Source organism: Plasmodium malariae (genome assembly GCF_900090045.1).
Source record: "Plasmodium malariae genome assembly, chromosome: 11".
Taxonomy (NCBI): Eukaryota; Apicomplexa; class Aconoidasida; order Haemosporida; family Plasmodiidae; genus Plasmodium; species Plasmodium malariae.
In genome coordinates, this window is record NC_041785.1 from 1,859,931 (window position 1) to 1,872,184 (window position 12,254).

General features: G+C 31.2%; 2 protein-coding genes across 2 annotated transcripts; one reads left to right on the forward strand and one right to left on the reverse strand.

The window, feature by feature from the left end:
• Window positions 1-336: 336 nt before the first annotated feature.
• On the reverse strand, window positions 337-1,978 carry PmUG01_11047500 (RNA and export factor binding protein, putative; the record flags this gene model as incomplete). The annotated part of the gene is made up of 7 exons (XM_029006141.1): window positions 337-431; window positions 651-714; window positions 924-992; window positions 1,111-1,206; window positions 1,366-1,437; window positions 1,583-1,641; window positions 1,951-1,978. The coding sequence occupies 7 exons, from the start codon at window positions 1,976-1,978 to the stop codon at window positions 337-339; spliced, it is 483 nt and encodes a 160-aa protein (XP_028862660.1).
• A 592-nt stretch (window positions 1,979-2,570) lies between these two features.
• On the forward strand, window positions 2,571-11,888 carry PmUG01_11047600 (conserved Plasmodium protein, unknown function; the record flags this gene model as incomplete). Its single annotated transcript, XM_029006142.1, has 8 exons — window positions 2,571-2,628; window positions 3,027-3,175; window positions 3,437-3,551; window positions 3,964-4,076; window positions 4,266-6,374; window positions 6,823-11,068; window positions 11,495-11,714; window positions 11,828-11,888. 8 exons carry the CDS (start codon window positions 2,571-2,573, stop codon window positions 11,886-11,888), a joined length of 7,071 nt encoding a protein of 2,356 aa, XP_028862661.1.
• Between the last annotated feature and the right edge of the window lie 366 nt (window positions 11,889-12,254).

Genomic DNA, 12,254 nt, shown 5'->3' on the forward strand with positions numbered 1-12,254 from the left:
AGTTTGTATAAACGTGTGGGTATATACATACGTTTAAAAGTATGCATATATATATATATGTATATGCGTGTACTGTATGTGCACATGTGTTCAGTTCTCCAATTTTGATGTATTCAAAAGGGCAATGTATGCCCAGTGGTTGAGAAGTTATATATATATAGGAACATGTGTATGTGCCTCTTTCTGCATATATGTACATATGTTTGTATGTGCGAACCTATTGCAAAGAAAAATTAGGTCATATATTTAAAAAATAAAATAAAATAAAATAAGTGTAAAATCAGTCAATGCAAAATTTACAACGTAAAGTAGCAGGCCTTTCTTTAAGAAAAAACACTACCAGGGACACCTGCTTTTATATTTTTTTCTATAGCCATAATTTCTTCTATGCATTATTTCCATTTTCATGGACAGTCCCTCAATTTCTGAACCTGCAAGGAAAAAAAAAAAAAAAAAAAAAAAAATATGAACTGTCAGAATATTTGTCCCAGCATACATGCAAAAGTGAATGTACATATATACATATATAAATGTATACATGCATATATATGTACGTGGATATATTTCACGACTATCTGTGTATATCCTTTTGCGCATGTACAACAATTCATAAGAAAAGCTTTTTGAAAAGATTGCAGTTTTCAACTAACCGTCATATTTATCTATTGCCTTTTGTGCGTCGCTTATATTCTCAAAAATACACACCGCTGTTCCCTATAAATGTACATATACATGTGCATATATATTCATATACATTCATACCTTTTATGTTCGCATTTTGTTTACATATTTTTACAAATTATTGTGCATATGAGCGTGTGCAGAAATGTAAATGGAAAAAAAAAAAAGCCATAACTGATTTTTTTTTTTTTTTTTTTTTTTTTTTTGTAATTAAATATAAATGATAAAAAAGACATAATTACATCTGATCTATCGGTATGGTCATAATTTATCCAAGCATTTACAACCTTGCACACGTTGCTAAATAATTCCTACAAATAAATTAAGCGGTTTTCCGATCAATCGGTTATGTACATTTTTATAGTAAAGGCTAAGGAACGGAAACAAAATGGCTGTATATGGGTACAGTTATATGTATATATTTCTTACCACTAAATCGTTCTTTGAAATAGTATAGTCCAAGTTCGATATCATTACTCTTACTTGGCTGTTCCGTTCGTTGCCTGCTATTCTTTCATCGTAATTCTTTTAACAGGAAACAGAAAATGAAAATATAAAGAAGCGATAAAGAAGTGATAATGAAATGATAATGAAATGATAATGAAATAATAAAGAAGTGAATGTATAATTTAATATCAATTTTTTTATAACAGTTTTTAGCTGATATATTTTTTTTAATTTTACATTGTATGGTCCTCTTCCATTGTTTTTGTTTATTCGGTTGTAATGACTATTCGTTTTATTCTCATCGTTCCTCTATATGTATACACACATATATATATATATATATGTATAAATGAAGCATACTATTTACGTTTACGTAATACAAAATAAACAAACTTTTCTTTCATGTATTGAAACATCTCTTTTTTTGCTTATTTGCCCCCTTTTATGTTATTACATTGGAATTATTGTATTTTCCATATGACCTATTGTAATGTTTTCTGTGATGACGTTCGTCTGAGTAGAGGTAAAAACAACGTATGTGTATGAATATACGTGCCTTTGTAGGTATACGTACACATGTATGAACATACAAATATCTGTATCTATCTATCTACCTATATATATATATATGTATACACATGTATATGAATGTATATATGTTAATACATGTGCACATATATTGTTACACGTACATTTTTACACGTACACTTTTACACGTATATTTTTACACGTACACTTTTACACGTATATTTTTACACGTATATCTATCTGTTTATTCATTTTTGCGAGCTGCAGTTTCCCCTTTTTCCTTTTGGCATTTACCATGATTGTATCTTTTGAACTCCCTCATTCTGACGTATTCAAAAATGATAAAGTAAAATAAAAATAAAAATAGAAATCAGGTTAATACAAGTATATTCATTTAAACAAATTGAATTTTTATATTTATCTTACGCACTGGAAAAAATAACGTAAAATAATGCGAAAAAATAAAAAAAAATACAAATATATATATATATATATATATATATGTATATATGTGTATATATGTACAAAGAAATATTACTAAACAATTACACATACATAAATATATGCGCATAAATACAAATGCATACCGTATACTCTTATATGTTCACCGACGGTCGCATAAAAAAAAAAAAGAAAAAAAAAAGTGCACAAGGAATTATGTTATTACGTAATATACTATAAAAGATATATATATATTTTTTTTTTTTTTTTTTGTTTTTTACTAAATAGTGAAAGTGATAACTGTCATTATGAGTAAATTTCATAAAGCATTGAAAATGCTATCATTCATACATACGTACGAACATACATGTATGTGCGTATGTTTCATATGTACATAAATTCTGTATATATTTATACTAATGCGCATTCTTTTCAATACTCCAATAAACAAGTTTTAGCCTTTTTCGTAAATTATGAAGAAAAAAAAGGTAGTCAAATTGAAGGAAGAGTATGTTCCTAAGGGAAATTATTGTAATAGTATATAAAAATGAAAAGAATTATTTTTTCGACTTTTTCGACTTCTCTAACCTTTTGAACCTTTTCTGTTTTTTCAACTTTCTGAACCTTTCCAGCTTTCTTAACTTTTCCAACTTTCTTAACTTTTCCAACATTCTGAACCTTTCCAACTTTCTTAACTTTTCCAACCTTCTGAACCTTTCCAACTTTCTTAACTTTTCCAACATTCTGAACTTTTCCAATCTTTTCAACATTTCTTATTTTTTTAATTTTTTTTTTTTTTTTGCCAATATTACTATTTCTATCTCGTAAATACACAAATCTGTTCCATTGCGTGGTCATATTTTCCAATGTACTCCTCTTGTATTTGTTAATTTTACCTGAATGTTCATAAATGTTTTCTTTTTTTTTAGTTAGTAAAGATGCGCTGTTAACGAACATTTTTATGCAAAGTAACGAAAACGCAGTCTCGGATATAGACTCCAAGAACTCTCAGCTTATTGTTAATTGTATTAATAAACTGCATAAAAAAAGTCTTCAGACAAAGCTCAAGTCCATAAATGTAACCTCGTTAAGCAGCCTTTTCGGCGGATAAATTATGCATAAGTATATCGTTGTACATATGTATGGGCGTACGAGTGTATGTTAGTACATGTGCGTGGGCGTACGAGTGTATGTTAGTACATATGTGTGGGCGCTCGTATGTATGCATCCATCGCATATGTGTTAATGCGATGCTAACATTGTCGTATATTCCATGTGTATACGTTTTTTTCAATGTAACTTTACACATTTTATTTTATTTTATTTTTTTGACATACAGGAATTAATTCTGCACCTGAGTAAATGTGATGAAGACGCAGTTAGTCATTTATTCCCCCCTTTTTTAAATGTTTATAAAAAGTTAATATATCATCCAAATTACAGTTTAAGGGAAAGTAATACCCTCTTTTCAGTAGCATATACTAGCACAGTTATACGCACAGACGTACATATGTACATATGTATGTAACTGCATATGTAACTGCATATGTAACTGCATATGTAACTGCGCATGTAACTGCATATGTAACTGCGTATGTAACTGCATATGTAACTGCATATGTAACTGCGTATGTAACTGCGTATGTAACTGCATATGTAACTGCGTATGTAACTGCGTATGTAACTGCTTATGTAACTGCGTGTGTATTTTTCGCCTGTCCAACCGAACCTTTGAACTCCTTTTTTTTTCTCTAGCTGCACAAGTTACACTCGCAGTTGTAATACACGTACTTCAGTACCTCGAGTATTTCTTAATGTTAATAATTTTAATTTTTTTTTTTTTTTTCCACACTCTTCCTTAAACAGATTTAAATTTGTGTCTTAAGTTGTTCATAGAAAAGATAAAAACAAAAATAAAATTGCACTTAAGTATATTTTTACCTCCTTTGTTTGTTTCCCTATTTGATTACAGTAGAAGTGTAAGTCTGACAGTTCTGTGTATATGTTTGCTTCGGCATTGGTTATGCCATTGTTAATGCATACAATTATGTATTTAATACACATACACACGTATGTACAAACGTGAACACATATCCCCACATGCACCCACATATATATTATGCGCACGTGTGTGTACATCCCTTTCCCGCTTACTTAACCCCTTTCAGGTGAAGAGCCTCTCGAGTGATATTCTGTCGATCATATTTCCGAACAAGGGAGAGGGAAAAAATTTGGAAAAAGAAGAAAAGGAAGAAAAAAAAAAAAAAGGAGCAAAACTAAGGTTACAAGAGGAAAATAAACTCTACTTAAATGTAAAGAAGTTAAATGTGAATACTGTAAATTTGTACAAGTGCTTGAAATATATTAAAGATGATATGAACGAAGCAGTGACAAGTAATTTAAAAAATATGAACAATGACGAGGATTATGATAGCAACATATATCTTTTTAATGTGCTTTGCTTTTTTCCTGCTCTTTTATATATGATCATAAAATATGCAAAAGAGGTAAATGGCAATTTTGATGAGGGTGAGAATGAAATTATAGACGAGAACAATAAGTCGATATTGAAAAGAAATTATAAAGATAAGATTAAAGAAACTGTTAAGGAGGAATTTGCAAGTTTTAGGAATATATTTAGCTCATTTTTGAATGCTTTAAATTTTATATATGAAAAGAATAAAGAAAATTTAAGGGTAAAAAAAATGATGTATCTCTCTATATTTAATATTATTTATTTATTAAAAAAAGAAAAAATAAATTATATGGATTTGAATGATGAAGAGGGTAATACATATATTTTTAATTATATTCGATGTATAGTAAGTAATAAAGAGGAGTATATTATGAAAAATATAAATCATTTTTTATTACTTTATTTCCTATCAGAAAATAAAAAAAAAATTAATGAAAATTTTTTGAAAAGTTATTTGTCTTTAGTAAAACAAAACAAAATATATGGAAATGATGTTTTTAACTTTAATATATTTTTATTTCTTTTTATATTTGAAAAAAAAGATATTCAAGATTATTTTTTTTTCTTTTTTTTTTTATTTTATTTTTTGCTACTCAATGGACGGGGTTCATCTGTAGCTATTTATTACGATATATTACTTCACTTACTTGAACGCTTTCCGTTCAGTAGAGAAAAACTAGATGATGCCCCGACAAGTGATATAGTAAATTGTAAGTTCGAACAAGAGCATATAAGTAACACCAAAAGGAGCACCCTTGTAGAAGCAAATGAGAACGTAGTGGATGGTGCATGTATAGAGAGCAAAGGGGGAAGTGAACAACATTGTATGTATGTATTTACCGAAAATCAATGTGTCCAAATTTTGTATGAAAATATTATGCTCTTACCTTTGGAAACATTGTTTGTTCAGAAAAATTTAGACAACTGTAATGTCTGTTTTAGGAGTACAAGTATGTATGAACAGCTTACAAATATATATTATTGCCAAAAGAAAAAAACAAATAAGAGGGATGGAAAAGATAAAAATCAGTTTGATCATTTAAGAAAAAAGTTAGTGGATGAAAAAAATATGGATGAAAAGAGTGTACTCTCTGCATTTTGTAATTTTGTTCTTTCGGCAGTAAGTAAGGATCAAGTGGTTCGACGTTGTTTACATTTACTAAATGAGTATATACATGATGTAGGCGATAGACTGAAGAAAGGTAATGAGAGTAACAGATGGAAGGAGCAAAATGAGAATAATCTTTCAAGTAATAATACGGTAATGAACAACAGTATGTGTTATAGTGAAGACAATATGCATATGAGTAAAAAATATTGCGCTGCAATAAATTTTATGTTGTTATTTTTGCAAGAATTAAAGGGTATACTATTTCCTGGGAGCGAGGGAAATCACCATAACATAAGTGACAGTACTAAAGAATACTTTGCATACCTTTTAAAAGATACGTTTATAATTTTATTTCATCTAATAGAGTATAAAAACTACGAAATGGTGGAAATTGTGCGGTGCAATTTTGATTTGCTCCGATTTCTTCTTGCGCACGATATGGACAAGCACTTGGAGGGGAATGCCCCTCAGCTCGTAATGAATGATATTAATTTGAAGTGGGAGTTTAATCAGCGGAATTCCACGTTTTGTTTCGATAGTTTGTTCATTATTCTTCATAAATTGCTCGTAAGTAGTAAAATGACCAAGGATGTGTATTTTGACACCTTGGGTATTAGCCTGAATGTACTTGACTCCTTTTATATGAGGAAAAGTGAAAATTATGAGAGGATATCTAAGTCCTTATTGGAGGTTAGACAAATGAAGTTTAAGAAGGGTACCATAAAGATATGGAAAGTCGTACCCCTTTCACACGCATAAGTGCAAATACATATGAGTATACGCATATACATGCGCATATACACGTCTGTGAATGCATATTTACACATATGTGCGTCCATATTTACACATATATGCGTCCATATTTACATGTCTGTGCGTCCATATTTACACGTCTGTGAATGCATATTTACACATATGTGCGTCCATATTTACACGTCTGTGCGTCCATATTTACACATATGTGCGTCCATATTTACACGTCTGTGAATGCATATTTACACATATGTGAATGCATATTTACACATATGTGAATGCATATTTACACATATGTGCGTCCATATTTGCATTTATGGGCATATACGTACACACTTCTGCGTGTGCGCTCGTACCGCGCGTAACCGCGTTCCCCTTTCCTTAGGTTCTTTTTAGCGAACCGGTGAGTGAAGCAACTGTTGAAGACAAACTGTCAGTGTGTATAGAGCTAATTACCTTTATGAAGAATAGAAAAACGAAATTTTTTGATTTATCTGTTACTGCGTTAGAAATATATAAGTACTGTATGGAGCTAGATTTGCCTAGTTCTACTAGTAGCTACAAATTACTATCAACTTTTTATGAATGTGTACATGTTGATGATATGAGTTATGCTTTATTTGATAAGAATTTTTACTTTGACATGTTCCATATATATAAAAAAAGAATGGATAAAAGGCAAACTTTTCCTGATAGTAGTTTTTGCACATTTTTTTTAAAATTTTTTACTCAATATATTTTAGCGAAACATACGAAGGATAGTAGTAATAATGAAGAAGTTAATGACTTATGCTTGTATTTCATCCTTGTAATATACCTAAAAATAAATTATAGTTACATCGACGAGTTTAAAAAGGAGTTGTTTTCCAAATTAAGGAAGGAAACCCTTTATTCGTACTTGTCATTAATGCGGAAAATATATCACTCTTTTGGGGAACAAGCATATTGGGATAATGGGAAAGAGCGAACGACGTTTCCTTGCAATGGTAATGGTCCGTATAGAAGCGGCCCAATTGTAAAGGAGCTAAGCTATGAGAGCGTCAAGAGTAATCAAAGCGGTGGAAGCGGTCAAAGCAGTGGAAGCGGTCAAAGCGGTGGAAGCGGTCAAAGCAGTGGAAGCGGTCAAAGCAGTGGAAGCGGTCAAAGCAGTGGAAGCGGTCAAAACAGTGGAAGCAGAAAAAGAGGCTATGCCCGTGGAGAGTACTGTCACATTCATGCAAATGTGATTAGTGCCTCCATCTTCTTCGAACATGTTACGAAATTCAGAAACGATGATAATGGTAGAGTGCAAGTGCCTACTATTGAAAGAGAGCATCTTCATGATCAGTCAATGAAAGACGATGGTGAAGGAGATAAAATGGAAATACATTTGTTTATAAAGAAGGAAGATGTTATAAATCCTAAATATATCCAACGGATGTTGTGCATATATAGAATATACTATGATATTCAATTTTTCACTTTTGAGGATGTGAAAAATTTAACTTTTTTTTTTTTCGAGCCATATAACATTGAAAAGGAATATACTTCAAACCATGAGACTGGAAAATTCCTTAAAACAGATAACCACTTGGATAATTTTTTTAATTATATTTATTCAAATATTAGATGCAAGGAATTGTATGTTTTCTTAAATACGTTAAGAAGCGAATTAGGGGATGATGCAGTAATGAATAAACACAGTCTTTTTAACTTGTATTTTTATATATATCATTATAGTGATAGGAAAAGTGCAGTGGATCATCCAAATGAACAGGTAGCCATTTCGGATGTAGTTTGTATTATGAAGAAAATATACAATTATGAATTTCTTAAAATATGTAAAGCAATACTAAGAGAGAGGAATTACAAAGATGAAGGAGAACAGAAGTTGAAGGATGATATAGCCCACAAATTAAACAGCTTTAAATTAAAAAATTTCTACGATTTAAAAGTGCAAATTTTCCTTTTTAAGGAGTACATAATAAAATATATTATGAAAATGAACAAGGGGGAGGAAGAGAACAATATGGGTGAAAAAAACTGTTACAGTGGTTGTAAGAATAAAGATAGAGGTATGCCCAATGAGGAATGTAACAAAGATCATGTTAATTATACAAAGGAGGACAGTAGTACAGATGTGAAGAAACTTAGTGACGAGGAGCTCTATCAGAATAAGATAAACCAGTTGAAACAGAAAATACCTTCATTTTTTCATTCTTATATTGATAAGAATCTTAACTTGAGTGCAAAAAATGAGTTAGAGTTAATAAATTTGCTAAAACATTTAGTATGCATCAGTAAGCATATTACTGGCTTTAATTTGTTTGAGTGCACGATTGTTCAAAGGCTTCTTATAGATTTGAAGAACCTGGATCTAAGTAACTACGACATTTTTTTTTGCTGCATGTCCTTCGTTAAAGGAGTTAAAAATGGAATCGAGATTAGAAGCGGGATTGGAAGCGGGAGTGGAAGCGGGATTGGAAGCGGGATTAGAAGTTGGACTGGCATTGACTACAGCGATTGGGGCGAACCTCGTAATGATGAAGCTTCTCTTTTCCTTAACAGTAATGCGGATGCTTTGAAAAACATTTTTATGAGTTATCTTGCCTTTCTAAAAGGCCACTACAAGAAGTGCTACGAGGAAAAAGCCTCCATGTACAAGGAGAAAGGTAGGATACTGAATAGCACTCTGAGTGCTAGCAATAGTGGTAGTGCCAATAAAGGAAGTAATAATGGCGATTTTAACGTTGGCAGCTGTAGCGTTAGTAGTTGTACTGATGATAATTTTAGAAAGAACAATGCGCAGGAAGGGGAGATGAACGGGCAGAATGACCGAAGGACTGTGAATGAGGATGACAGAAAAGAAGCCCTACTACTACACAGCAAAATGGGCATACATTTTTTACTGTACGTATACAATTTGATAGGAGTAAGTGACGTAACGCCTCTTAACTTTGTAAATGAAAAGAAGTTTATGAAAAACATGATTAAGATTGTTTATTTTGTTCTATCAACAGATCAATGTTGTAAAGGTTACATAAATGAAAAGTTAAAAGCACTCTGTGTAAAGATAGTAAAGAAGCTTTTCGATTGCGACTCTATATGTTTTAGCTCCATATATAAAATCCACTTCTTCACATTACAGTTATGTATTAGTGAATATAATGAATATTTTATGAACAAAATATTTTTTAAAAAAGATGTGGTATCCGTTGAGTATTTGATTAAGTTGAAGAAAAAAATGCTAGATATTTATATAAATACTTATTATTTATATATTTTATTTTCAAATATAGAGAAGTTTAAGCATAGCAGTGTGTTTATTGAAAAGACACGTACAATTCTTTTATCAAATAGTATATTTTTTAACGAATTACACAAACTGAAAAATGCTAATGAGGATATGTTTCATACAGTGAGTAGTTATCTATATATTAATGGAGGTGAGGAAAGGGAGGAGGAACATGTAGAAAATCGTTTTTTAAATTCTGTTGTTACTATGCCTGAAGGGCATTACGAAAGGAGAATACTAAATTGTAATAAGCATGATGTGTGTGTAAATGAAGTGGATAATGTGAACGGTATGAACGGTATGAACGGTATGAACGGTATGAACAGTATGAAAGGTATGAACGGTATGAACGGTATGAACGGTATGAAAGGTATGAACGGTTTAGGTGGTGTTATCTGTGGGGGTCTGGATGGAAATAAATCAGAAAAGAATAGGGGGAAGGATACAAAGTACGACAGCTGCACAAGCGATGGCAGCTTCTTAAGCAATGCCTCATCGTTAAGGTATAATTGCTGCACAAGCAATAATAATTTCGTAGGTGTTGACTGCTTTGTAGGTGATAGTAGTAACAGTAACAATAATTCGAAAGATGGCCCTGCGCATAACAGAGAAGAGTTTAAGGAAGGCACAACAAAAAATAAATACAAAAAAGATAGGAAAAGAAAAGAAAGCATTCTGTATGAATTGAAGAGTCATATGACGAATATCTTTTTAGGAATTCATTTAAACAAGAATATTTTAGACCTTTACTCTTTTTTATTGAAATTGAATTATTTGAACGTACTTCTGTCCATGTTGAACATATGTCTGTCTTCAGAATATTTTATATATGAAGACGATTTATATCAAAAGTTTTTACTGTTTTTAGAAAATCATAATTTAAACTTGTACAACTTTTTGAATGACTTTAAAAAAGTTAATGACATATTAGAGGGGTACACGGATGGTACAGTAGGGAGTGACGAAGTGGGAAGTAGCAGAGTAGACCATAACAAAAACAAGTTTTACATTTTTTTTCTCTCTCTGCATTTAATTCTGCTCCTTATAACAGTATATCCCCGTGAATCGATCAAAATAATTAAAGAAAACAAACTGTTCGATATTATAAATTTTAATCAATTACTCTTATCTAACCTAATAATTGATCATCAGTTAAGTCAGTTGAGTGCTCTAGCTAGCAGTTACGTAAACACTACATTTTCTTATAACCCTGTTTTGAAAACTTTGTATTTTAAATACAAGATTAAGGAAGATGATAGCGAACAATTTGAGGATGTCACGGTCAAACTGTCCCTCAGTTTTATGCCCAACTATCCTTTTTCCCAACTCGTCATTAAAGATAAGATAGAAGCTCTAGGTTAGTAAGGAAGATCAGGGGCAGGCACGCGAAAAAGAAAGCGTATGCAAGCATGGAGCAATGCGCATATATACATATACATATACATGTGTACGTATATGTGTGCACGTACGAATATATATATATATATATATATGTACGCACGTGTGCATGCGATTATGCGGATTTGTTTAATTAACTATCAAATTACATGACCATATGACTGTATGCATATTTTCTGTGTGTCGTCTTGGGTGTGACTGTTCCTCGGAAGCACTCGCTCCATAACAAATTTTTTTTTTTTTTTTTTTTTTTATCCCTCATTGGTTCTGAACTATTTATATCATTGGTTCATACCGTAAATCCCTAACGCATTCATCGTTTATCTTTCATGTTACATCCTTTTTTTTTTTTTTTTTTTTTTTTTTTTTTTTGACCCCTGAGCAGACAAGAAGGCTTATGTGCACAATTCCATTAAGAGCATGTACAAATACGCGAGGACTGGCAATATCAACGAAATTTTTATAAAATTTGATAATCTAATGAATAGCTACTTTCAAAATAAATCTCAGTGTAATATATGCTTCATGATATTGCACGAAAGGAAGACCTGTGATAAAACGTGCTCGAAGTGCAACGCCGCATACCACAGCCACTGCCTCCACAAGTACGTCCCCCACACATACATGCGTGCATATGTGTATGTATATTTGCATGCGTTTGCACGCGTCTACATATATGTGTTTACAAATGTATTCATTCCTTCTTTCCTCCCTGTAGGTGGTTTTTAACATCGCACAACACCAAGTGCCCTTCGTGTCAAATGCAGTTCAACTCGTGAAAAAATAATGGAAAGGTAGCTGTTCCCCTTTTTTTCCTTATCAGTTGTGTATACATGAGTGTATACAGTTTGTATTATGCTTTTTTTATATTTTGCTTTTTTTGTATTTTGCATTTTATATATTTTGCATTTTATATATTTTGCATTTTATGTATTTTGCTTTTTTTATATTTTGCCTATTTTGTATTTTGCTTATTTAATATTTTGCTTATTTAATATTTTGCTTTTTTTAGATTTTGCCTTTTTTGTATTTTGCTTTTTTTATATTTTGCCATTTTTGTATTTTGCTTATTTAATATTTTGCTTTTTTTATATTTTGCCTTCTTTGTATTTTTCCTTCTTTGTATTTTTCCTTTTTTGTATTTT